Below are 23,536 nucleotides of genomic sequence, written 5' to 3' on the forward strand. Positions count from 1 at the left end.
AGAATTTCAAGATAAAATGAAATCTAGAATTGTAGGTACTCTGTGTTCTTTACTATAAAAATCATAAATAGAACAATGAAAACATGTATTACTTGTGGGATTAAGGGTGGTTTTTCTCCATTTTCTAAGTTTTGTTAATTGTTTTATAATTATTTTTACAACTAAAACACTTTTTTCAAAAACTAAATATGGATGTGAAAATTTTAGCTAATTGAGGGCTTGGGGTAGGCTTATATAATTATGGTTTTACTATATTTGGGGGAAATTATATAGTTTTAGCCTACACCAATGTTTAACAGGTTAAATACCTTTTAACACAACTTAACTCCTTGTTTGTGCTTTTGGGAAAATGTCAAATAATTTACTCATGGACTTAAAAATCTCAGACACTCCTTGACTGATACATCAAGGGATCTGATTTATTACATAGTTCCTGTTTTCCTAAATAAGAATTTAAACATTTTGGAAAGAATGCATAACTCACTCTTAATTTAAATATGCTACCACTGTTTGTTAATTCTGGATATCTGTATCAACAAGAGCTAAGATTTTTCTCTGCTTCTGCCCAGACATTGCTATTATCACTGTTACCCTGAAAAAAAAAAAAGTAGAGAATGATACAAATTGTTAATTCATTTTTTGTTTTTCAGATTGATACTCCTTTGGACTTAACATATTGCTATTCCTAAAACTCAGTGTTCTTCCTATACTTTTATCTTTTGATATAACGTTGTGGTAAGCAACTTATATGAAATTGTAACAGATCGTGGTGTACAAATAGAAAATAAGGCAACATGCTAGGAAGCTGGTTCTAAAGAAAATAGGTACAAAATTATTTTATTATAGTATAGATCTTCCTCAATTTACAGTGGGATTATATCCGGATAAACTCATGGCAAACTGGAAATATCTTAAATCAGCAATGCATTTAATATACCTAATATACGTATGATCTTACACGTCATAGCTTAACCTAGCGACCTTAAATGTGCTCAGAACATTTACATTAAGCAACAGTTGGGCAAAATCATCTAACACACAGTCTATTTTATAATGAAGTATTGAATACTTCCTGTAATTTATTGAATACTGAAAGTGAAAAACAGAATGGTTCTAAGTGTATCAGTTGTTTTCTCTTGTGATCACGTGGCTGACTGGGAGCTGACTGTTGACTGACTGCCCCAGCATCACAAGTATCACACTGTATACTGCTAACCTGGGGAAAGATCAAAATTCAAACTCTGAAGTACAGTTTCTGCTAAATGCCTATGGATTACCTGCCACCATACAGTTGAAAACATTAAGTTGAGCCATAATAAGGACTGTCTGTACTTAAAACAGATAGTAATAGACTCTCTTTGAACATATTATTTAAAAACCTAAACTGTAAAACCTCAGTCTATTACATAAAATAAGTTTTTCATAGATTTTACTGTATGCAGTTCTGGGAAAGTAATAGCACTATGTTGAAAAAGTAAAACAGTAATTTTAAGGTGTAGTAAATTTTTTAAAATATGGAAAAATAATAGAAATTCTAAATTCTTTTTTTAAAGTTTATTCATTTTGAGACAGAGTGTGCGTGCTTGGGTGAGGGATAGAGAGAGCAGGAGAGAGAATCCCAAGCAGGCCCTGCACTGTCAGTGCAGAGCCCGAAGTGGGGCTCAAACTCCCTAACTGTTGAGATCATGACCTGAGCTGAAACCAAGAGTTGGATGCTTAATCAACTAAGACCACCCAGGCACCCCAGAAATTCTAAATTCTTATGAATGTTTTACCCAATAGATGTGTTTGAGAATCTTTTTAGAATCTTTTGAGATTTGAATATCCAGAAAATTCAGTTGGTCTAATCCCTTTCCTGTTTAAAGACAAGAATAAAAGAATAAAAATGGAATGTAGTTATTTCTAACCCCTTGCTATAATATTCTAGAAATGATATCTCAGAGAAAAGCTTCAGAGTAGAAGAAATAACTCAATTTCAATATACTTCAAGTTATTTTATTTTCTCACCTTTACTGTTTAAATTTATTGAATTATAACATGCATACTAAGAGCACAAATCACAACTGTACAGCTTGATGAATTCTCACAAAGTGACCATATCAGTGCTATCAGCATACTGTATCATTAACTTCTGAGGTGATAAATGGCTAAGATTGAAGTATTAAAACCATCAATAACCACCACAAAGAGGCAAAGTAGTAAAGCAGGAAGTATAACTAAATCAGGTGGGAGCACACCTGCAAAAATAAAACAATTTGGCACACATTTTAGACCACATAGGTATTCTGTATCATCAGAACATGAGAAGATACAATGGTCTCAAACTGATACGTTCCTGACGTGGGGATTCTCCTACTGTGCTTCTCAACCCCCATCCCCCACCCCTTCCCTTGCGGTCGGGGATTTCAACAGTAAAAATACAAAACTTCAGAATCAATTAGATTGCTTAGCAACACTTTTGTCTTCTTTCATGAGCTACAGCTGTGTCACAAATCGTGCCCTTATGCGTTAACCTTAAATTTGAAAATCAACTTTTCAACGTCTTAAATGAGCTTTCTTCTTTGCCTCGATTGGCAGATCGTTTTTGTTCACCTGAAATTAAAATTATTGTAAGACGTCTCCTAATTCCTCGTTCAGTCAAAGCACCCAGAGGTTACTAAAGAGATGAGGGAATCACTGGGACTCTACCTTGTACACACAACCTATTCTTAGATCTGGGTGCTGCAATTATTTTACCCTTGGATAGCAAAAATATTACCATATTCATCCAGGGAACCCTTTCTTAGAGTTTTTAAATTCTATTTTCAGGGATTTCTTTGACCCACCAATAACTTTCCCAGTTAACCAATAGTTTACATAGGTCGCTACTTGTTCGGAATTTACGAGCAATTTACCCACACGTGATTAGCAGCCTTAAGGGGGTTCTTACTGTCAAAGAATCCACAGAATGTGAGGCACTGGTACCCCCAAAGCGGCGACAATGAAAGACTGGCAAAGCTCAGAAATGTTCGTGAAAGCCACAAACGGCAGCTCAGATTTCAGGTTGCCGGGGCGCGCCCGCGCGGCTGCCAGTATGGCCAAAGGGCAGGGGGCTCCAGGGAAGAGGATCCTATTGAGGACGCCTGAGACGAGCGTGGGCGACCTTGCCACTGCCACCCCCAACACGAAGAGGAGTAAACACATCCCATCACCAGGGCAACTCCGCAATCCAACACCGAGCTCAAAATTCCGCACCCCCAGCCACCGGACGCAGAAGACAGGCGCATCGTGGCCCAGCAGCGGGAACTGGAGGCGTCCCAGACGCCCCTGTCCCTGAGGTGCCGAACGCGACGGAGGAGCCGCCCTCTCCGCGGGCCTACGGCATCACCGCCAGCAACCCCACAGCATCCCGACCTCACCGCCGCACGTGGCGGCCGTGATTGTCCCGGAGCGGTATCCCTCCGCGCCCCCGCCTCAGCCTCCCCCTCCCTTCCCGGGACCCTTCGAGTCGGGGCGCCGCGGAAGGATCGCACGCACGAGCGCGCGCACGCCCGCCCCGCCGTGGCCGCGGAGGACTGAAAGGTGCCGCGGTGAGGAGCAGCGGCCGCGGACACCGTCGTCGCCGGCACTGCCGCTCCGCAGCCTCCCGCCGCTGGTTAGTCAGCCCCGCGGCTGCGGGCGGGCGGGCAGGCAGGCCGGGCGCGCTCCGCGGCTTGTCCCTCACCGTCGTCCCCGCGTCCTCCCTCCGCAGCTCCTCGGGGAGGGGGGCGGTCGGTGCCTGCGCAGAGCCGCCTCCTCCCCGCCCCCGCCCCGCCTCCCCCCGCGCCGCCGCCGCCGCCCGCTGCCGCCGCCGCTGCGCCTGCTGCTCCTCGCCGTCCCCGCTGCAGTGCGAAGGGCTCGAAGATGGCCGGTTGGCAGAGCTACGTGGATAACCTGATGTGCGATGGCTGCTGCCAGGAGGCCGCCATTGTCGGCTACTGCGACGCCAAATACGTCTGGGCAGCCACGGCCGGGGGCGTCTTCCAGAGCATTACGGTGAGGACCGGTGGCGGTCCGGGTTCCCGTTCCCATTCCCGGACCCGAGCGGGGCCGGCCGGCTGTGGGGCCACGGACGGCCGCGCCGGCAGGTGTGGTGGGCGTCCGGCGCCGAGGATGCGGCTGCCGGGCGGGCGGGGAGGCCGAGGCCCGGGGACGCCCCCTCTCCCGGGGCTGCGCTGACCGGCGGGGGCGGCGGCCTGGCTTCCCGGCTCCCGGGCTCCCTGACTGCTTAGGCGCCCCCTGCGTTCCCAGTGCCTGTCCGTGAAGCTGGGGGAGGGGGCGCGCACCGGTTGGGGCGGGGGGGGCGGCTTTTTTCCCCTCGTGCGGCGCTCTTTGGTCCCTTGCAAGCCCTGAGGTTTGCTTTGCACGTTCCGGGGTGGAAGCGGGGGCTGGAGGTGCGGGGCCGGAGCGCGCGGGGCCCGGGCGGGGGTTCTCCGGACAGCGCGCCGCCCGCGCCGCGGGCTGTGGGAGGCGGCGGCTGCCCGGCCCTCGGGATCCTCGCAGCGACTTTGCGTAGGTTTGCCGGTGTCCAGGCCTCTGGGGCTTGAGAGAAATGTACGCCGACAACGTAGGTGGATTCGTGAATCTCGACTTCAGCTCTGGTTCCATAGGATTTTTTTTTTTTTTTTTTAATTCTCCAAGATGGCGAACTGCCATTGATTTCTCTCCTCCTCCTATGGAGATTCATTGATACACCGTTATCCCCAATTACGCAACATAGCTCTAAAAAAGGGGGGGGGGGTGCCTTTATGGGGCTTTCAATAATCTGTGAAGGCCGAGGGCACACTTCACTTCTCCAAGTCCCTCCCTCTTTAGTGAAGGTAGTAAAGGAACTAATGCAGATTATGCTTCACAGTGCCTGGTTTTCTTGTGACTTGATGGCTTTGACTTGGTTGCCACATGTTTGGGAAATGTTACTAAACCTCCAGTGCTGCTTTATTGTTTTGCCCCTGTCCGCACAAGGGTCTTTTTAAAATTGTGACGGTTGTGACAAATACAGGGGTATTCCCTTAGTTTCTTAGCTCCACGCTCCCCTCCCCTCAAACGCCAAAATTCAGGCTCCCTATTATGGGTGCTGCTAATTATTCTGTACTACTTAACATGGTTCAAGATCTGGGTAGAACTCTGTCCTTGATGCTAATACTTTAAGGTCTCCTATAACCGCAGCGGACCACAGTTCTCATGGAGAATTGCCATCTGTCTGGTGATCAACTTTTTTTCTGCAGTCCTCTTGTCTTTGTGTGTGAGTTCCCGCTGCCTGGCTGGGAAGATTGCGGGAGTGTGCTTGGAAATGGCTGGGGCCTGCTATGACTCTGCAGTTCTGATGGGGGCGACGCCTTCCTTCTTATTCATGGAATGTTAGCGTGCACGTTTTCTCCTTTCCGGTTCTGGTGGCTACCTCAGTTTCTTTCCCAGTCTCCCTCCATTTTCTCTCTCTTTTTAAAAACCATTACCTACTGCAGTGCTACCAGCAAAATCCTCTTTGCATTTGCCCAGCAAGAAAACTGATTACTGAGGTGGGAGGGGAAGGGAAGTTGCAGAGGAAAAGGAGAGTGGTTAGAAAAATAAAGAGGGAAATATGAATTTGTCAGTGCGCTGAGGTCCAAGGTTTGAAGTTCATACTATGGGGGGGGGGGGGCGGGGAGCGGGGGATATTTCAAGTTATTTAAAGCAGAGTAGGAAGCTCTGTTATGCATGGGCATTTTTTCAAGAGGCTTCCAAGCAACTTTTAGGTTTGATGCAGCATAACTGTAATGTGACTGAATATGATTGACAAGCAGTAGTTAAAAGTTTATAGGTGAATTTTTACCATTACATAAGCATTTTAGGTACCATCTGACTTTGAAACAGTTTATAAATCTCAAGTTTACAGTTTATCTGGTGTCAGCTGCCAGTTACATAGATTCTCTTTGCATCGACTGGTCTTTAGTTGGTCTTTAGTTGGTACGCTGTTAACTGTGAAATTTAAGTGTTACAAAACATGTAGTCCTATAGGATTAAGTAATTCTTTAGAAAAGACAAACTTGATTTTACATTAGTGAGATGTGAATGTCTTGTAGTATAGTAGTAGTACAATCTTGGCAAAGTTTTTCCACCAAATGGAGGCCTGAAAGGAATTGATTACAATTTCATGTTTTTTTTCTTTTCTTTTTTTTTTTTCTTTTTTCCCATTGGCGGGGGCAGCCAGTAGAAATAGATATGATTGTAGGAAAAGACCGGGAAGGTTTCTTTACCAACGGTTTGACTCTTGGCGCAAAGAAGTGCTCAGTGATCAGAGATAGCCTATACGTCGATGGTGACTGCACAATGGACATCCGGACAAAGAGTCAAGGTGGGGAGCCAACATACAACGTTGCTGTCGGCAGAGCTGGTAGAGGTAAGCACAGTACTCTCTTGGTTAAAATTTGCACGCTACAACTTATTAAGCAGTTTCCTTAACATTTTGAATAAAAGTGTTAGTCCATAATGGCTATTAAGGTGGTTTTTGTGAACTGCCCAGCACTGAAGGCAGGCACTCCCTTGCTTTTAGACTTACCTACTCTACAGCAGCTGCATATACAGCTCAGCCTCTGAGATCCTGACTTTACTCTGAAATAGAATATTCACATCAACTCTTCAGTTTCAGCTTTAGTAAACTGAAAATCCAAATTTGCCTTTTAAACTGCTTTACATGTCGAATGATAATCTTACGGCACATCCAGATTGTTAAACTGTTCATATTGTTTGGTTACTTCAGTGCTTTTTAGTCTTTTACCTTTGCATCTCTTTCTTTTCTTGCATTTTAATTATTCACTGCTCAGCATAAAAAAGGAAAAATGAACATTTGCTCATGTTTCTATTTGAAACATTGCTGGGGAAGAGCAAAATAATTAGAATGAGTTTTTGTAGTAAGCTGCCTATTTACCAGAATATTTTCAAAGACAGAGCGTGTCTGTGATTTAAATTTGAAAAGTAGGAAATTATATTTCATTTATACACTTGGTCCAGAAGTTCTGGTTGCTTCCTGACTGTTTTCAGCGTTGCAGAAATTCTTGTTACACTGTGTCTCACTACATTTTTGGAAAAAACTTCCAAAATTGAGGTTTACTATGACATGTAATTGATTTACAAATACATTTAAATATATTAACCTGTGTAAATATTTTGTAAATTAAGAGGGCTGTGTAGCCTCAGGTAGAATTGGCACAGCTGATTTTAAAACCAAATCTACCATGTGAATGAACTTGAAGCTACTCTGAGTAGCTATTATTTGCCCCAGTGGTTCTACCAACTCCTTGTGATTATCCTAAAGGTTACTCTTGTTTTCGTGTGAGTTGACACTTAAAGTATCTTTCTGTAGGAAAATTAGATAACTGAAGTAGTAGACAAATCTCTAAACATTAGTTGACTTCAGATAAATATGTTAAAAAGAAGTATTAACCATGTGACATAAAACCAGAATGAGATTTTTATACTCTACAGCACTACTGACCTCTAGTGGTAGCAAGTATAAAATCTGACTTCTGCATGTATTTTGGGGATAGACCTCTGAATTGCATCATAGAAGAACCTGTTGTTGGAAATAGTAAACCTGTTCCAGGATTTTCAACTCAAAAGCAAAGCATAATGAGCATATCAGTAAGCACAAGCCTTAAGTATTTTTTACTTGGTCTTTTCTGAATGGCTTTGAAAATGCTATTTAAAATTTGGTTTTGGTTTTCCTCTGGAAGTAATAGACACATTGAGTCTCAGTGGTAAGACTTAATGGTTTGTATTTAATGAAGCCTGTTAAAGTTGGGGAGAATTTTGTAAATAATCACCTGAGTTTTGTAAGTTTACATTTTGGGGGCTGTTCTGATAATTTGCCATACTAACTAGAAGTTTTTTGCCCTAAAATAGAATAGAAATGATCACACATTTTTTTTCTTAGTGTAAAAATATTTTTATAGAGCACTGCAGCTGCACTGATTGGACTTCCAAGATGCAGTTAACAGTGTTTTTAGCGTATTACTAGTTTGAAAGTTCTCTTTTTTGGAGACCTAGATGACTTCAGTGCCTGACAGTTCACGGAAAACTAACTTAATGTTAACTTATTAATCGGGGTTCTGTCTGCTAAAACTTATGTGACTCTCTTGATTAACACTTCTTTTGAAACACTTTTCTTCTTTCTCTTTCAGTCTTGGTCTTTGTAATGGGAAAAGAAGGGGTCCATGGAGGCGGATTGAATAAGAAGGCATACTCAATGGCAAAATACTTGAGAGACTCTGGGTTCTAGCTGCTAGGCAGACTGTTAAGTATTAGGGTAAAATTGCTCTTAAACTTTCCTAGCTGTAAGCTTGAGTCTTAATTCTGGAAATTTTATTAGCAATGCAGGGTGATGGGGTATGAACCTGTGTCTCCTTTGTATCCCTCTGTTGGTGGGGAAAGGTGTCTTTCTTTCTGCCCTCCCCCCCCTTAAATAATTCTGTTCACTTTTGTTTTGTTTCCCTGTGTACTCCAGCATTGGTTATAGTCATGGGAAAGGAAGGTGTCCACGGAGGCACACTTAACAAGAAAGCATATGAACTCGCTTTATACCTGAGGAGGTCTGATGTGTAAGCAGCCTCTCCCCATCTACCTAGCAACTGTCTTCATCACCACCCCAATTATGGTCACAGTGCTACCAGACTGTAGATGGTAGCTAATTTTTCTTTACCTATTTTCTAATGTCGCGATTCCTGTTTACCCAATGGATCATTTGTATGTTAACCACTGTATGTAACCAACCCTTATCTGGCAACATAATTGCAGCACAATAATGATTTGCATGATACCTTGAAATTCGGGGGGAGGGGGCATGCCAAGTTGGGCATCACTTTGTCTTAGCAATTAATGGGATATTGATAACTAAAATAAGTTAATATTAAGCAAGGTGCCGGTTGTACAATCTCTAATTTGATCAATGTCTTTTCAGCACTTTGAGCATTTACTTAGCTCATTTAGTCTTCCTTTTGTAGCGCATGGTTGGGAGGAAAAAGTGCATGCATCTTTCCTTCACTCCTCTTTTCCCACCCTTCTCCCTTTGCACATAGGTATTTGGTTTGCTTCCATCTTTTATGCATTGCCTGGTTTATTTAACCAAGTAATATCCCTTTTGTTGATGAGCTATTGAAAGCTGCAGTAGTTTGCTTTTAGTATTGTTGTTGCACTTGAGTAGAGACAGACCTTTTGTCTACAAGCTATATGAAGAGTGCAACTGCAAAACAAGAGCAAAAGGCACTTCCTCCCACGACCTTACAGTAACCATACAGATCGAATCCCCAGGGACATTCCATCATTGCAATAGCTCAGATTTTTGTTCCTTTTTCTTTGCACACCAGCTCTATTCTTTAGTAAAATTGTAAAAGGCTGCCATTATGGACATTAGGTATCCCAACATAACCATCTGGAGTGTGTCCAGTTTGTTCTTCATAGGACCAATTTTATTTGCAGCTTGAGTTTTTATATGAAGTTGCATTATTGTGGACTTGGCTGTCTTGTGATAAATTTTTTTCATATGTGTTCTGTGCCATACTATTGTTAAAATGAACTGTTGCTATTGTGAGATGGATTTTAACTGACCTATTAAAGGTTTCTTTCGAATGGCACTACTTTAGGGACATTCTAGTATTTGCTTCTATTGTTTGGGCCTTGTGGATAATGTACAGATTTAAAAACAAATCTTGTTGCTGATTTGTCCATTTCTTTCCCTGCACTTTGTTACATCTGGGATACAGTCTAACTCATCTGATTTAATATGCATTTAAAAAAATGCCATAACTATTAAACACCTTGTTTACAGACAGATGAAATAAATTTATTCCAACCAAATATTCTAGACTCCTGTTGTTTATGTAAATTGTTGTCTTATTGTTACAGTTGATTTTTGACACATTGGAATATACAGAATAGGCCAGGCTCTGTTACAAGCATAAAGTCTTAAAATTGAGCTTATGGCCTAAGCATTCCATATCCTGTAGTATTTATTATAGATAAAATGAGTGCCTGGGAATTTCTTTTTAATGGGCTTTGATCTGTTTTTTTGTTTTGTTTTGTTTTTAAAGGCTTTTAGCCATCTTTGGGTTTGTGAGAAGAAAATTGACTTGCCTACTAGAAATTAAATATTTTTTTCTTGTTGCTGGTCTCTAGATGTGAAATCTAGTGAGCAATAAGGAGCCCAGTGCCAAGAAGGGTTTCTGCATTGTGGATTCTTCTGTGTTGAACTGTCATGTGACTTACTTAGCTTTGAAAGCTCTGTTGGCATTGCTGAAGTCAAGCAGCTGGGATTCCCATAAGACAAGACCTTCCTTAGGCAGCATGTAAGATAATTGGGATATTCCTGCAGTGTCTGGCTTTGGAGTGACCTGTTAACTATGACAACGTAATGGTCATGTTTAATTTTATAGGTCATAAGGTCCCTGGGATGTATTCAAGTTTAGCAAATGTTTAATACTGGTTATGAACTGTCAAGCTCAGAGCAGGAATGCTCAAAAGTTGGGGGTGGGGGGGGGTCTAAGGAAAACTGGGGAGCTGGTTGTAATGCAGATTGTGGGCTCTGGAAGTCCCTTTAGAAATAATTGCCAGGTCAGCTTGATTGATTTTAAGTGGCCTGTGTGCTACCCTTTGAGAAATGGGTTAGGTAATGGGAATTTCTGCGTTACTTAAAATACACTGTTCACAATTAAAAATTCTTTTGACAGTGTTGTCGGGCATTAGTTCTGAATTAGTATATACAGGGAAATAAAAGTATGGAAGATAAGGAGTTTGGGGCTACTTTGGTAGTTGGGCATGTCTTGAAATTGAAAATCAAAAACTTTAATTTCTTCACCTGTTAAGATCCCAGTTATGAACAAAAGATGGGTCAAAAGAAAATTGGGTGGTTGGGTTGTGATAATTTGATATTTTACAGTAATAATATACTATAAAAGTAATAATACACAGTGACCAAAACTGTGAAACCCTTAATGAACCTATAAGTAGGTTGAAGGGATGTGTGTGTTGGTGTTGGTAGGGGAGTAGAAAATGAGAGAGGGCAACTGTATTGCTAAAATAGTAAATGATGAAACTAGCCATTGGCCCCTACCCACAAAAAACACTTATGAAAATGTATACATGTATCTTTATACTTCTAGGAACTTAGCCTAAGAAAATGGGGCTATACAAATTTGTATACCAGAATGCCCATCACACCAAGTTACTTAAAATAACTAAACTTGGAAAACTGCAAGATTTAACTTTCAGAGTGATGGGTTGAATAAATTATTCTATGTCCAGAGAATAAAACAGTCATTGAATAACATGAGAAAATGCTCACCGATAAATGTTCAATAATGAGGTAATAAACATGTTGCATACAGTGTAAACACATACAGTGTATAATGTATACATGTATTTTACATAGGTATTTCTGAAGGCAAAATATCAAGATAAATTCATCTCTGGGGTAAGTTTCCATGTAACTATACTTTCATACAATCAGAAAAGTTTTAAATTAGGGAAGTATTTTTTAATAGAAATTAGATTTAATTTTATTTAATGTCTTGTTTAAAAAGCTATATAGTTCCATCAAGAAGAAATTATGAGAAATCTCAATCAATATTAAGAAAACTAGTAACAATCCTAGACAGTTAATTGACACTTCATAATTTTTTTTTTTTTTTGACCACTAAAAGTAACAGTTGGAGATTTTAAAAAGGAGGGCAATTTTTCCTCAGAAAAACTCCCCAAGACTTAAGTTTAAAGGAACCAAGTCTTGGATCTGTAGTTTAAGGACTGAAGGGATACAACATTTAATAGTACATGTTATAGTCACTTTTAACTTTCCCTTTTAAAAAATGGTTTTAGGTATATTTTTATTATTTACCTTAAAAATTATAAAATCTATTTTGTATTCATGTGGCAGATACTGAGTGCAGTGTTCTGTCTTCATACCCTGCCTTAGGTTCAGTGAAATTGTACAAATGACCAAACAGGTTTGGAAAGGTCAGGAGTGTGCAAGTACATCAAATTCCAAAGCTCTGCTTCACTACTATAATAAACCGGCGATCTGTTTCTCAGGCCTGTGTGTAAAAGGAGGTTGGGGGTGAGATGACCTGGTGTCGGTGGATACTGAATTCAGCCTTTTATTTTCCTATGTGGAAATAACTATTTTTTAAATTATTTTTTCAAAAAGAAGTTCAGAAAGTAAAATTTCCCCAGTTGTGTTACATTTCTCTTAAACTTAATTTTTTTTTTCACATTAGACTCTTAAACATTGTATCCTTCGTATTTTCTGATACGTTTTGTTGACTAAAAATTTTTCATGTCAATATAGCTTGATCCAGACATTTATTATTTCAAGGCTGTATAGAAGTCTACTGTAAGGATGTACCATAATTACAATAATGTACCATAATGTACACTATTATTGGAATGAATTTTGGCGGCAGTTTTAACTTTTGGGGGGGGGTCCCCAATTGGTTGTGAGCAGTTACCTTGTATAGAATTCTAAGGTGGTGGTTTTATCTGACCTAAATTACCTTAATTATTATGCCTTTGTAGCACTGTGCATATAAATAAGGCTAATGTGGGTAATATTACAGTAGAACAAATATTTGCCATTTCTTAAAGTGGAAAACGTGTTTATTAACATTCAAACTCCCTTCATACAAGGCCATATAAAAATTCTTAGCATTTTGATTATACATAAGTCTATATTTTCTACATAGTTACAGTGATGTATAATATAATTTAGCTTTTCATAATACATTATTTAAATACATCATTAGTTCTGTTAAACATAAGCAATTATTTTCAAATCCAATACTTGAACAATTTCCTCTGTACATAGTTTAGCAGGGCTAATTAGCATAAGATGCTTTTTGTTAAGAGGTATGATCTGTATTAACAGAGTATTAACAGTTGCTGAAGTTTGGTATTTTTATACAGCATTTTCTTTTTTGATCATAACACAAACCCTTAAGGATACTGAAATTCAGTAAGTCAAGTCCAGAGACATGTTACTTTAGCTGATGAATCAAATTCATACATAACACTATAGTATTTAAAACCTTGGTGGGGGGAAAAAACAAACCTATGAAATCTGCACTAGTACAGACCATTCCTGTCAGGATAAGACTACTTGGGAATAGAAAGAAAAAAGACAGCACTGAGTTTCTTTGTGGCGCTGATAGAAGGAAAAATACTAAATTGTTACCCCTATGAGTGATGGTAATTTGGGAAAATACAAAAACAAATATATTCCAACTCAACAACTCTAGGTAAACTTTATGCAAATGGAAGTTGCTTATTAGCTCATGCTAGGTGGCCACAGCACTGACCTTGTGTGTAAAACACGAAACATTTGCATACTGTGATCTAGGTCTTAACCGCAAGCTATACGGAGGAATTTTTTTTTTTTTTTAAATGTTTTGGCTATAGTTCATTCCAAAAGAAGAGTTGATTTGATGCTTGAGTTACGGCACCAGTCTATTACTAGTTATCAGTGAAATGAAGTATACTCCTGCAGATAAATACCAGATCAAAAAAACCTTCAGTAATCTGATAGAATACTAAAAAATAAGTTATTTCTACAGGAATCTCTGAAGGGAGCAAAAAAATTTTATACCTAAATAAACATTTATTAGGAAATAACCCAATCACCCTCTGAAGGTCAAACAGTATTTGCTATGTTGTAATCTCGTTCACCATTAGGCTGCAGCTGGACTACAACACTATGTGCATTAATTTCGTTTTCTGCATCACTGCTGTCGGTATCTTCGTTGTCATCCTCTTCATAGTCTGAAGATTCTGTCATGTTCTGATGTGAGCGGGATTCCGACAAGGCCCCAAATGACTGGGTGCTGACAGATGCCAAAGGTCTAAGTAAAGGGGTACGTTCTGACACTTCATTTTCTTCTTGACTACTGTCTGTGTCAGAGTCTGAGTCGCCTTGAGAAGGAACAACTTTTTGCTTGCAGACTGGACAGGTTTTTTTGGTTTTAGTTAGCCAGGGGTCTACACACTTGCAGTGATAAGCTGTTAAAGCAAAATACACATCTTTTAGATAGTATATTGTGGTTGAGAACATAACATTTTTAATTTCTTGCCATGTTTATTCACGTTCTTCTGATCTATTAAGTATCATGTATGGACAAGAGAAGAAAAGTTTGTCAATTTTTATAAATCTACCTCCATCCTTTAATGACACCACTAATTACTAAAAGACCTGGCCTATAGTGTACCAATAACTCTTTTGTCTCCTCCTCTAATACTGAGCCTAAATACAAATTACGTGTAAACTCAAAGCAGTATGTAATTATTCATACCATGGGAACAAGGAAGGATTCTGAGCTTGTCGCCATCTTCATATTCATCCAAACAAATGGCACATACATCATATTCATCTCCTATGACAGACAGTAGTAAATAAAATTAATGAAAAGAGGTAGAGAACTTTCAAATTCTTAAAGTGAGGTCCTCCTCAGTTATTTTAAATGTCTTTTGATTGACCTTTTGATCTGTAAATGATACCTTTGTCTTGTTTCCTGTCAGATCAGGGAGCTGCTTTAAGTTCAGGAACCTGAAGTTTTAATTTAAATAATTAACCTTTTACCTAAAATAAGAAATTAAAAATGGATGTCAAGTTTGTTTACCTTAACTTTGCAAAAGATTATTTTTAAAAGAATCATCATTGTAATAGTGTTTCACAGGACTATTCAAATGCGAGTTTTGAAATACACAAAGACAACAAAATTTTACTCTTTAGATTTCTTAAAGTCTGGGTAATTTTTAAAGTAAAAATGGAAACAGAACATACTCAAGTGTTTTTTTTAATATGTCAGTGGAAAAACATTTGGAATGAGACACTAAGCTTCAAATCTCCTTTCCAAGATTTACTAGCTTTGTGATGCTTGGCAGGTTAGTCTTTGATATCCAGTTCTTTTATCTGGAAAGAGATTCTGTCTACCTTGCAGGTTTGGGAGTGAGCAAAAGGCCAGGCACATAGGTATTCACTAAATGGTGTTTATTAATACTGCTGCCCTTTTAATTTCTTATTTGAAGTTACTACCTTTAGAAATCACGAAGGTTTATTAATAGCTCTTTTTGGAATTCATGTGTACTTGATTTTAAAGAAATTAGCAGTCTTATATACAGCAGCTTTTGAAGTTGAGTCGCTAGTGGCAGTGACCCGTGACTGTTTTCAATTCGGTGTTTTCCATTAAGTGTATACGATAGGTACAAACTTAAAAATCCCAGGGAACAAAAGATAGATTCATCTGCCTTCACCTTGGAAGGCAGATCAGAAATAAAGCCATTGTCTGGATAGTCTGGATGAACATGACCCATAAAGGGAATGATAGTTCGATCAATCCCTTTAACATCCTTTAGTCATTTAAAATTGTACATTCAGGAGGAGTCCTAAAAAGAAAGCTTTAATAACACTTACTGTTTTTTGTTCAGTGTTTTGAACTTGGTTACCACAGAATCAAGTATCAAATGCATTTTATAACAAATACAAGCTTCTGTGTTAAAACTTTGTGGAATTCGGTGAGACCGATTATATGCATCTCAAACTATTAAAACTATTAAACTCAAAGATCAAACTATTAAAAGAGTAAAGGACTCCACTATATCTGTAATTATACATTTGATCCATTTACATGGAGGATGGTTTTAATCAATTCAGTCATCACTGATTTCTCATATCAAACTTTAAATTTTAGTGCCCATCAAACGGTTCTAGTTACCATTAGAGGAGGTAATCTGGTGGATAAAGGCCTCAGTCTTCTTCAGAGGGATGATTCTGAAGCACATGGCTCCTCAGAGGGACTCTGGGGGATGGAGACCCTGCCGTCCACAGAGGTAACTAGCTCAGTAAGACCCACTTCATTTATCATTCCCTCACTCTTCCCCACTCCCTCACTCTTGCTTCCTGAGGTTATTTCCCCAAGAAATCCCCTGCATCTTACTCCTTGTCTCAGGTTTTGCTCTCAGGGAAATTCACACCATTACAACAGTTTTAAACATTGGATTTTTAGTAACAATTTTATGTATATTCTGTCTTCGTGTATCTAATATCCTATTACTTTTTGCTGAAGATTTAATAAATTCCTGTTGGATCTTCAGCAAAAAGTAATAGGATATTCTACTTGTACTTTATTATATGTGAGTCCTCAGATACTTCTTTTTTAAAAATAAAGACAACAAGGGCAAAAGTTGTGTAACACATGGCCTAAAATCTAAAGGAAACTCTGCTATCTAGAAAAGTATCATTGGAAACATCTATTACGGAAGCTAAACTACAGGGTTAAAAATATCAGAGGTTAAGTTCTAATACTACTAAATTTATTTATAAGGCCATCATTGGAAGAATTATTTGTGCCAAACCTACTGATTTTGTAGAATTGTACTGACATTTAATTGACCATCTCCTTGCTATTATAAACTAAGGAATAACTTCCTATAGCCATTTTCAGCCAATACCTCTTGTAAATGACTTTTAAGATGTGATTTGTGTTATTTAATTCACTGTGTTATGGAGATGGAACCAATGATTTAGTATTTATTCTGAAGTCAAACACCTCACAATTTGTTTCCTTATAAAATGCCACACATTTTTCAGAAAATGATAAAGTTAATATAACTGAACAGGAATGGACTGTTCCAGAGCTGTGCCCCAAGGCTCTAAGCCTCATTTTCTTAAGATAGGGAGGTTATCCTGCATTAGCCAGGTGGGCCCAGCGTAATTACAGAGGTCCATAAAAGTGCAAGAGGGAGGCAGAAAAGTTCACAGTCAGGAGGATGTGACTGGATGAATGGTCAGGGAGATGCTATGTTACTGGCTTTGGAAGATGGAGGGGGAGATTAAGTCACTAAGTTTATGGTACTTTGTTACCAGAGCAATAGGAAATTAATACAGGCAGTATTGGAGTTGGCCCTAAATATATGGACTTGATACTTCAGAGTCACTTAGCTTTCCTATCAGTCCTCTGAATTGTTCCAGGAGATGGATTTATAAGAAGATGGTGGGTCAAGACTCAACAGTATAGTTTGTGATGGTGCACCAGACTGGAGCCCGGTGCTCTGTAGAGAACTAACCCCCCCGGCCTTGGACTTGTGATGAAATGGTAAAGCACACGTGAGAATGCTGGGGGTTTTCATCGTAAAAATTTTATTTATTAGCTCTGTAACCTACTGCAAGATACATCTCCATGTTTCAGTATTCTCAAAACAAAAATATTAACATACCTGTGTCTTAGGATTGTGGATTAAAAGAACTAACACAAGAATATTTTACATAGTGTTTGGTACAAATCGCCCCCTGATAAAACTGGCTGGATAGGAATACTACTCATGACCTGGTGTACTGGGAGGAGGCTGATCTCTAATAGCACCGTGTGCTTCTGTCACACCAGATGAGCTGTGTGCCTGAAGAGAGGTAAGAGCAGTGGTCATTGAATCTGTTGTATTACATAGGGTAATTATGTAATTTAATGAAATATTCAGCAGTTCTTGAACTGTGAGTATAAAAGACTGGTTTTATTTGACAAGCTAGGGTGACTATTAAGAACCCTTATAATAAAAGCTGTTGCTCCCCCACCCCCTTGCCAGCCAAAATGAGATTATATGAAGTATGGGTGAGAAATGTAAGAGATTGGACAAATTTATGTATTGATAAAAAGAATGAAAGCAGAATCCAATTTTGCCCCATTTTAAAATGTCTGAAGCTAAAAATGGTAGGAAATGCATCATGTACCATGACAACCTAGAAATCCAGTCAGTGGACTCCTACTCAAGACCGTGGCCCAACAGCAGATAACTGTTCAGTGGCTTTATCTGTAACTTAAAGTTAAATTTGAGGCATTTATTTGTATGGTTTGTAACTTTAGCAGGTTTTTAAAAAAATAACCAATTTGTCCTCAGTACTAGTAGCATAAAAGGGTTTTACAAGTGGTCATAAATGTTTGTTTTGTTACTGTCTGCACCATGCTATAAAATTTTGCTTAGTGTAAACCACTGGTTTTTAACTGGAGAGGATTCTTCCCCCCAGGGACATCTGGTGACATCTGTAGACATTTATGGTTTTCACAACAGGGAGATGGTGCTGCTGGCATCTAGCAGGCCAGGGATGCTGCTTAAACATCCCACAGTGCTCTGGACAGCCCCTCACAGAAAGGCTTATCCCATATAAATGCCAGTAGCACAGAAGTTGAGAAACCCTGATAGAAAGCCTCTCCAGGTTTTGTCAAATGACAGCAACTTTGCTAATTCGTTAGTGGGTAGATGTTAAGTTATAGGAGGGATGAGATTCATGTCTGTTATTTGAAACAGTATGGAAACCTTTCTGTCTAGAATGTTTCTGGCATTATTACTACTTGAATAATGTTTTAGAAAAATTGCATGAATGCTCTTTTAAAGTCCCATCAGTCTGGAAATGTTCTATAAATAGACAGAACTTTGCTTTTTCTCCTGTAAATCTGTTCTTCCTTGTTTCTCTCCAAAACCTTGGATCATCAAATACAGCAAAGGCAATGACCCATCAGAATAGGAATCGCGTAGACTTAAAGCAGCCATTGCAGTGGCATGAACTGCTGATCAGGCCTGGCGTGCCCTGAATGTCTCTTTTCCTTAGAGCCTATATTCAATCTGTCACTAAGTCCTGTAAATTTTTATCTGTAAAACATGTCCTGAATCTGTCCCCTTCTCCATTTCCACAATTACTCTGGGCCAATAGCTTGGATTACTAGAAGAGCCTCTAGTCTACCTCCTGTTCTGCCGCCTGTGGTTTTTCTCCGGCGCAGCCAGCGTGATTTATTTTATTTTTTAACACATCATGTCAGTTTCATTTAGATGGTTCCCCATCTCTCTCTCCCATCTCCTCTCATACCAGCCTTACCACCCCTTCACACATGCTTCAACCACACTGGCCTTTCATTCGTGAACAAACTAACACAAAAGTTAAGTGGTGACCTGCATTTAGCCATGTTGTGACAGAAACACTTGGACATAACATTAGATCTAGAAAGAGGAATCCCCGTTTCTAGAGATGACTAAAAAATGAGCTAGTTTGAGATTAGCTATGGCACATACAGATTGATGCAAAACTTGATTGTTCAGTTTAATAACAAAATAGACCAAGGCTTAAGTCAACTAGAATATGTTTCTTTCCTTAAGTAAACAATACAAGAGTGAACATTTAGGGCTAAACACATAGAGGTTTCATGAGAGATAATAACAACATTTTAAATAACTTGCCCAGGGAAGATGTACCATTGGGTTCATGAGGTTCAAAGCAAAAATTACTGTTGTGGTAGAGAAAATACCTTGCCACTTATTCCCTACTTTACCAGTAAAGAAAAAAATGAACGCTCTTTCTAGCAAGTAAACTGAATTTTATCTTCTGTTCTCTTCTCCTCCGTACCAGTTCCCAAGAATTCTGAACAAAAGAACAGGACAGAATATTTTTAAACCCAGATTTGCTTGAGAATTCTTCCTGATTATTTTTAAGCCCTGGACAAAGGAACTAATATTTTTAAGGTTACAGTAAAGGCAGTTAAATGTAGTCATAAAAATTAAGCATGTCTCAGTTGATAGGTTAAAGAAACAAAAAACTATAAAACTGAGTATTGCTCCACTTTTACACATTCTGCTTTAAAATGCCGTATTGCTTTTTTCCAGTCCCTGAAATAATATCCTTTGCTTTTTACACCTATCTTGGAAGATCTCAATGATGAAGCTATAAGGCACAAGTGTCTGGTAACTTAAGGTTTATGTCTTGGGGATCAGGCTCCTTCACATACTGACTGCAGGGGAGACAGCTCGCATGGAGACTGCCTCAAATGTTTAGTAGAAGGATTAAGTGAAAACATAAGGATTTTTCATCTGCTCTGAAACATGGTGTGTAGTAACCAGTCTTTTGGTTATAGACTTGGGAGAAATACATTAACCGAATGGGCCAGGAAACCACAATTTCAATTGAAGAGCTATTTTTGAGGGCAATAATGAGTAGTAAAGAGCCAAAAGGAAGTTGGCTGCTTCAGAAGCAAGAAAACAACTAAAACACTATTATGTGTGTTAGAAATGGCTAACTTGATATTTAAATCACTTAAGTGTTAATCAGCACAAACACTTCTGAAAGAGCTGCCAAGTGAAGGTCAATGAGAAAGCAAGGTGATCACATCCCCAAAGTATGGTCAACTATGAGAGTACTGACTAACCTCACAGATACCGCTCGTGCCACGGCCTCAAGTGTGATTTCTGTGGGTGGGATTCCAGAATATGCCTATGGAAAACTGGCAAATGCCAAATTTGTTTTGTTTGGCAGATATTTCCAAAATATTATAAATTCCCCTACAGTTAGCATTTCTACTACATTCTAAGCCTACAAGAATTCTCAAGACTTGCATGGTTTGGTGCTGTGACTCACTAGAGTGGTGAGTACCCATAGAAGTGTTCTATGTGTTTTCAGTCATCTATAGTTGTATTTACAACTGTGAGAAAATGGCAACGATTGGGATTTTTTTTTTCTTTCTAACATCTATGTGTACTGTGTCAAAACCATTAGCATATGCTAGAACATGCATGACAAATAGTCCTTTTTTTTTTTTTTCCTTTAAATGTCAAGTCTCATGGTAACCAAAACATTTTAAAGCAAAAATACAACCAGCTCAAACTTAGGGCTACTTTCGGAAAGAAACTTCACGTGTAATATTTACAAAGTTACATATTTTTAAGCTGCTTCATGATTTTGGCAATCTTTTTTTTTTTTTTCATCATAAAGGAAATGTTTAATCACTGAATTTTTATAACACTAATATTTATGATTTTTATTTAAGGTTTTGTTTTTATAATAATTGCCACCAAGTGCTGTGTGCCAGGCACTATGTTATAAGCATTTAACATACTGATTTCCATATTGATTTAAATCTTCTCCCGCCCCGCCCCCCCCTTATGAAATATAGGTACTGTCAGTCACATTTACACATGAAGGAGTATACGGAATGGTTAAGAAACTTGCACAAGGTCACACAGCCAATAAATGGTGATCCAGAATGCCAGCACAGGTCTGTGCTAAAGTCTAAAGTCAGACTAAAGTCCATCCATGGTCTTAACCATTAGGCCTGTATTGTCTTCTAGCACACCTGCTTAGAATTTCACATTTAAATAATCCCCTTTGATTCACAATGTAAAAAGAGCAAGCGTTTAAGAAATACTCTTAACCTGTCACTTAATTAGAATTAAAAATGTTTCCAATTCATAAGCCAGAGCACTTTTTTCCTTCATATTGGCCCATATGGAAAAGGAGCAAAGATAGTTTATTTCTGTCTCCATGGGTTCATATTTTTACAAACCTTTCTAGGATGCTACAAAAGAGCAGCTATATTCTAAAAGTTTAATTGAAGAACACACATTCTTTATGTGTTCTGATGATGAAATGTGATTGTGCACAGTAAGAAAACAAATGACTCCACTGAAGGAAAGAGCAGGACACTGGCAACTTTGTTTCTGGAAATGTGTTCATGAATTACTTCACTAATTAAGGATAAGAATAAAAAGTGCCTTAGAGGCCATAAATCCATATAACAAGTTTAAAATCCAAATTTAAGCATTGGCCAAATTCCATTTTGAGAGTGATTTTTTTTTTTTTTTCTTTTTTAAATGTTTGTTTATTTTGAGGGAGGGGGGAGAGACAGAGGGAGAGGGAGAATCCCAAGCAGGCTCCCCAGTGCAGGGTTTGAGCTCACAAACCTTGAGGTAAAACTGACTGAGCTACTCAGGTGCCCCCGAGTGATTTTCTTTTTAAACCTAAGTTTCCCTGTCTTCCCTATCTTACTTGGTTTTAACTTGATTGCATTATGCAGGTAAACTGGAGTTATACCCAAGATCTTTCTGGATACAGGAGCAAGTATATTAAAAGATTTGTCATTATCTTGAAGTTAAAAGGCAAAATTAAAGGGACTTGATAATGATAAATATTGTGCCAGACCTCAAGTACTTACATTAAGTAGTAAAGGTATTGTTATTCTTTTTTCATTACTCCTTTTCAGGCCCCTAGAAGATCAAGATTTGCAACACCCTTCCAGGGCCAACATCAACAAACTCAAATTATGTATATCCCTAAGTAGTTGCGTGTTCTAATCCAGTAGTTATTTTTCTTTTCCCTCATATAAAAGAAATTAAACAAAAAACTTAAGCAGCTTCAGGCACCCTTGGAGTTAAAGTGGAGGATGCACTGGGCCTACATTACTTTTACATATAGCAGAATTACTTCTAGATACTTTTTTTTTTTTAACGTTTTTTCATTTTTGAGAGATGGAGAGGGACAGAGCATGAATGGGGGAGGTTCAGAAAGAGAGGGAGACAGAATCTTAAGCAGGCTCCAGGCTGTCAGCACAGAGCCTGATGCAGGGCTCGAACCCACAGACCGTGAGATCATGACCTGAGCTGAAGTTGGACGCTTAACCGACTGAGCCACCCAGGCACCCCCACCTCTAGATACTTTTGCCTATCAACTAGATTGGTCTACTATTTAATTACAACCCTCAGTGCAGCAAAAGTGACTTAAAAAAATCATACATTAAATGTCCTTCTAAAAAGTGCATACAGTTATAAGAACAGAAATATAAATAGGTAATTTACCTGGTTATTGTAGAATATGATAAAGTGAGTATTCTCATATACTGCTGGTAGACCTGAAACTTTGGGAAATTAGTTTCACCTCAAAAAAAAAAAATTCTTTCTCTTTGACATAGTAAATTAGGAAGGAGGTTAAGTGCAGCTGGGGGTGGGGAGAGGATAAGAAAAGAGGAATGGGAAGGATTAAAGTCAGGAGACAACTTATTTTATTTTGAAATGGTAGTAACTGGAGAGTAAAGATAGGGTAGGTAGTCTTTACAAGTACAGTGTCAGAAGTCAAGAATTTGCATTGCAGCCCTGATATATAATGTTTACCTGGCTTTGCACCCTCAGGTATTATAAGTAATCTGTCCGAGTCTCATTTTCCTTATAAATGGTCATGACAGTACTTTCCTTAGTTGGTTGTTCCGAGAACTAAATGATGCAGAGTACATGATTTGCTTGCTTTTATATATATAGGTGTGATACATGCTCGCAAGATCTAAAATATAAAATTACCAGATTTTTATTGGGTGCAATGCCCATCTCAAGTTAGTTTAATTCCAGTTAACTCACTTGGTATAAAGTACCTGACTTCTTCAGTTAGAGGTTAATGGACTGAAGGTGTAGTTCTAGTAATCGGAGCTACGGGCCAATGATAAAGATCAAGAGTACTATGATACAAACCAACCTACAGGCTCTCAATCCCCTTCAGTCCACCTCAAAGCTACAATGCAGACCTTGAGATCTCTATTCCTGGACATGAAATAATAAAATAGTTCACCTTCAGGTAACTCAAGAATGCACTGATTTCTCAGAAGCCATAGGCATGACAGTAACTCCTACCCAACTTGGAACCTCATTATTTTACTGCTTTGTGGCCATTATGTAAGTAAGTACTCCATTAGAGGAACAGAGAAATATT

General features: G+C 38.9%; 2 protein-coding genes and 1 long non-coding RNA gene across 10 annotated transcripts in view; 1 reads left to right on the plus strand and 2 right to left on the minus strand.

Moving 5' to 3' along the window:
- Positions 1 to 1,979: 1,979 nt before the first annotated feature.
- LOC122230321 lies at positions 1,980 to 3,414 on the minus strand. The gene is made up of 2 exons (XR_006207377.1): positions 2,930 to 3,414; positions 1,980 to 2,237 (listed from the first exon to the last, which is right to left on the minus strand). It is a non-coding gene; the product is annotated as an uncharacterized LOC122230321 (long non-coding RNA).
- Positions 3,415 to 3,793: 379 nt separating this feature from the next.
- On the plus strand, positions 3,794 to 21,969 carry PFN2 (profilin 2). 5 transcript variants are annotated; one of them, XR_006207161.1, is made up of 8 exons: positions 3,799 to 4,014; positions 6,202 to 6,394; positions 8,498 to 10,334; positions 11,417 to 11,458; positions 13,708 to 13,886; positions 15,720 to 15,858; positions 17,298 to 17,434; positions 21,858 to 21,969. XR_006207161.1 is itself a non-coding variant. In XM_042955409.1 (4 exons), the coding sequence occupies exons 1-3, from the start codon at positions 3,883 to 3,885 to the stop codon at positions 11,443 to 11,445; spliced, it is 354 nt and encodes a 117-aa protein (XP_042811343.1). In that variant the 5' UTR covers positions 3,795 to 3,882; the 3' UTR covers positions 11,446 to 11,458; positions 13,708 to 13,795. The 5 variants fall into 5 exon arrangements, 4 of the variants coding, with proteins under 4 accessions (XP_042811345.1, XP_042811343.1, XP_042811342.1 ...); XM_042955409.1 differs by lacking the exons at positions 8,498 to 10,334; positions 15,720 to 15,858; positions 17,298 to 17,434; positions 21,858 to 21,969 and having other exon boundaries at positions 3,795 to 4,014; positions 13,708 to 13,795; XM_042955408.1 differs by lacking the exons at positions 8,498 to 10,334; positions 13,708 to 13,886; positions 15,720 to 15,858; positions 17,298 to 17,434; positions 21,858 to 21,969 and adding an exon at positions 8,175 to 8,286 and having other exon boundaries at positions 3,795 to 4,014; positions 11,417 to 11,434.
- RNF13 (ring finger protein 13) overlaps positions 12,600 to 23,536 on the minus strand; it is a 156,741-nt gene continuing 145,804 nt past the window's right edge. For 3 of the 4 annotated variants that reach the window (XM_042955404.1, XM_042955403.1, XM_042955405.1), the window contains exons 9-10: positions 14,322 to 14,402; positions 12,601 to 14,031 (exon numbers count right to left, since the gene is read on the minus strand). In XM_042955404.1, the coding sequence (XP_042811338.1) occupies positions 13,667 to 14,031; positions 14,322 to 14,402 (446 nt within the window). In that variant the 3' untranslated portion in view covers positions 12,601 to 13,666. Of the gene's footprint in view, positions 14,032 to 14,321; positions 14,403 to 23,536 lie in introns of all 4 variants that reach the window. The other variant, XM_042955406.1, reaches the window with a different exon arrangement.

The sequence above is a fragment of the Panthera leo genome, chromosome C2 (genome assembly GCF_018350215.1).
Source record: "Panthera leo isolate Ple1 chromosome C2, P.leo_Ple1_pat1.1, whole genome shotgun sequence".
Lineage (NCBI taxonomy): Eukaryota > Metazoa > Chordata > Mammalia > Carnivora > Felidae > Panthera > Panthera leo.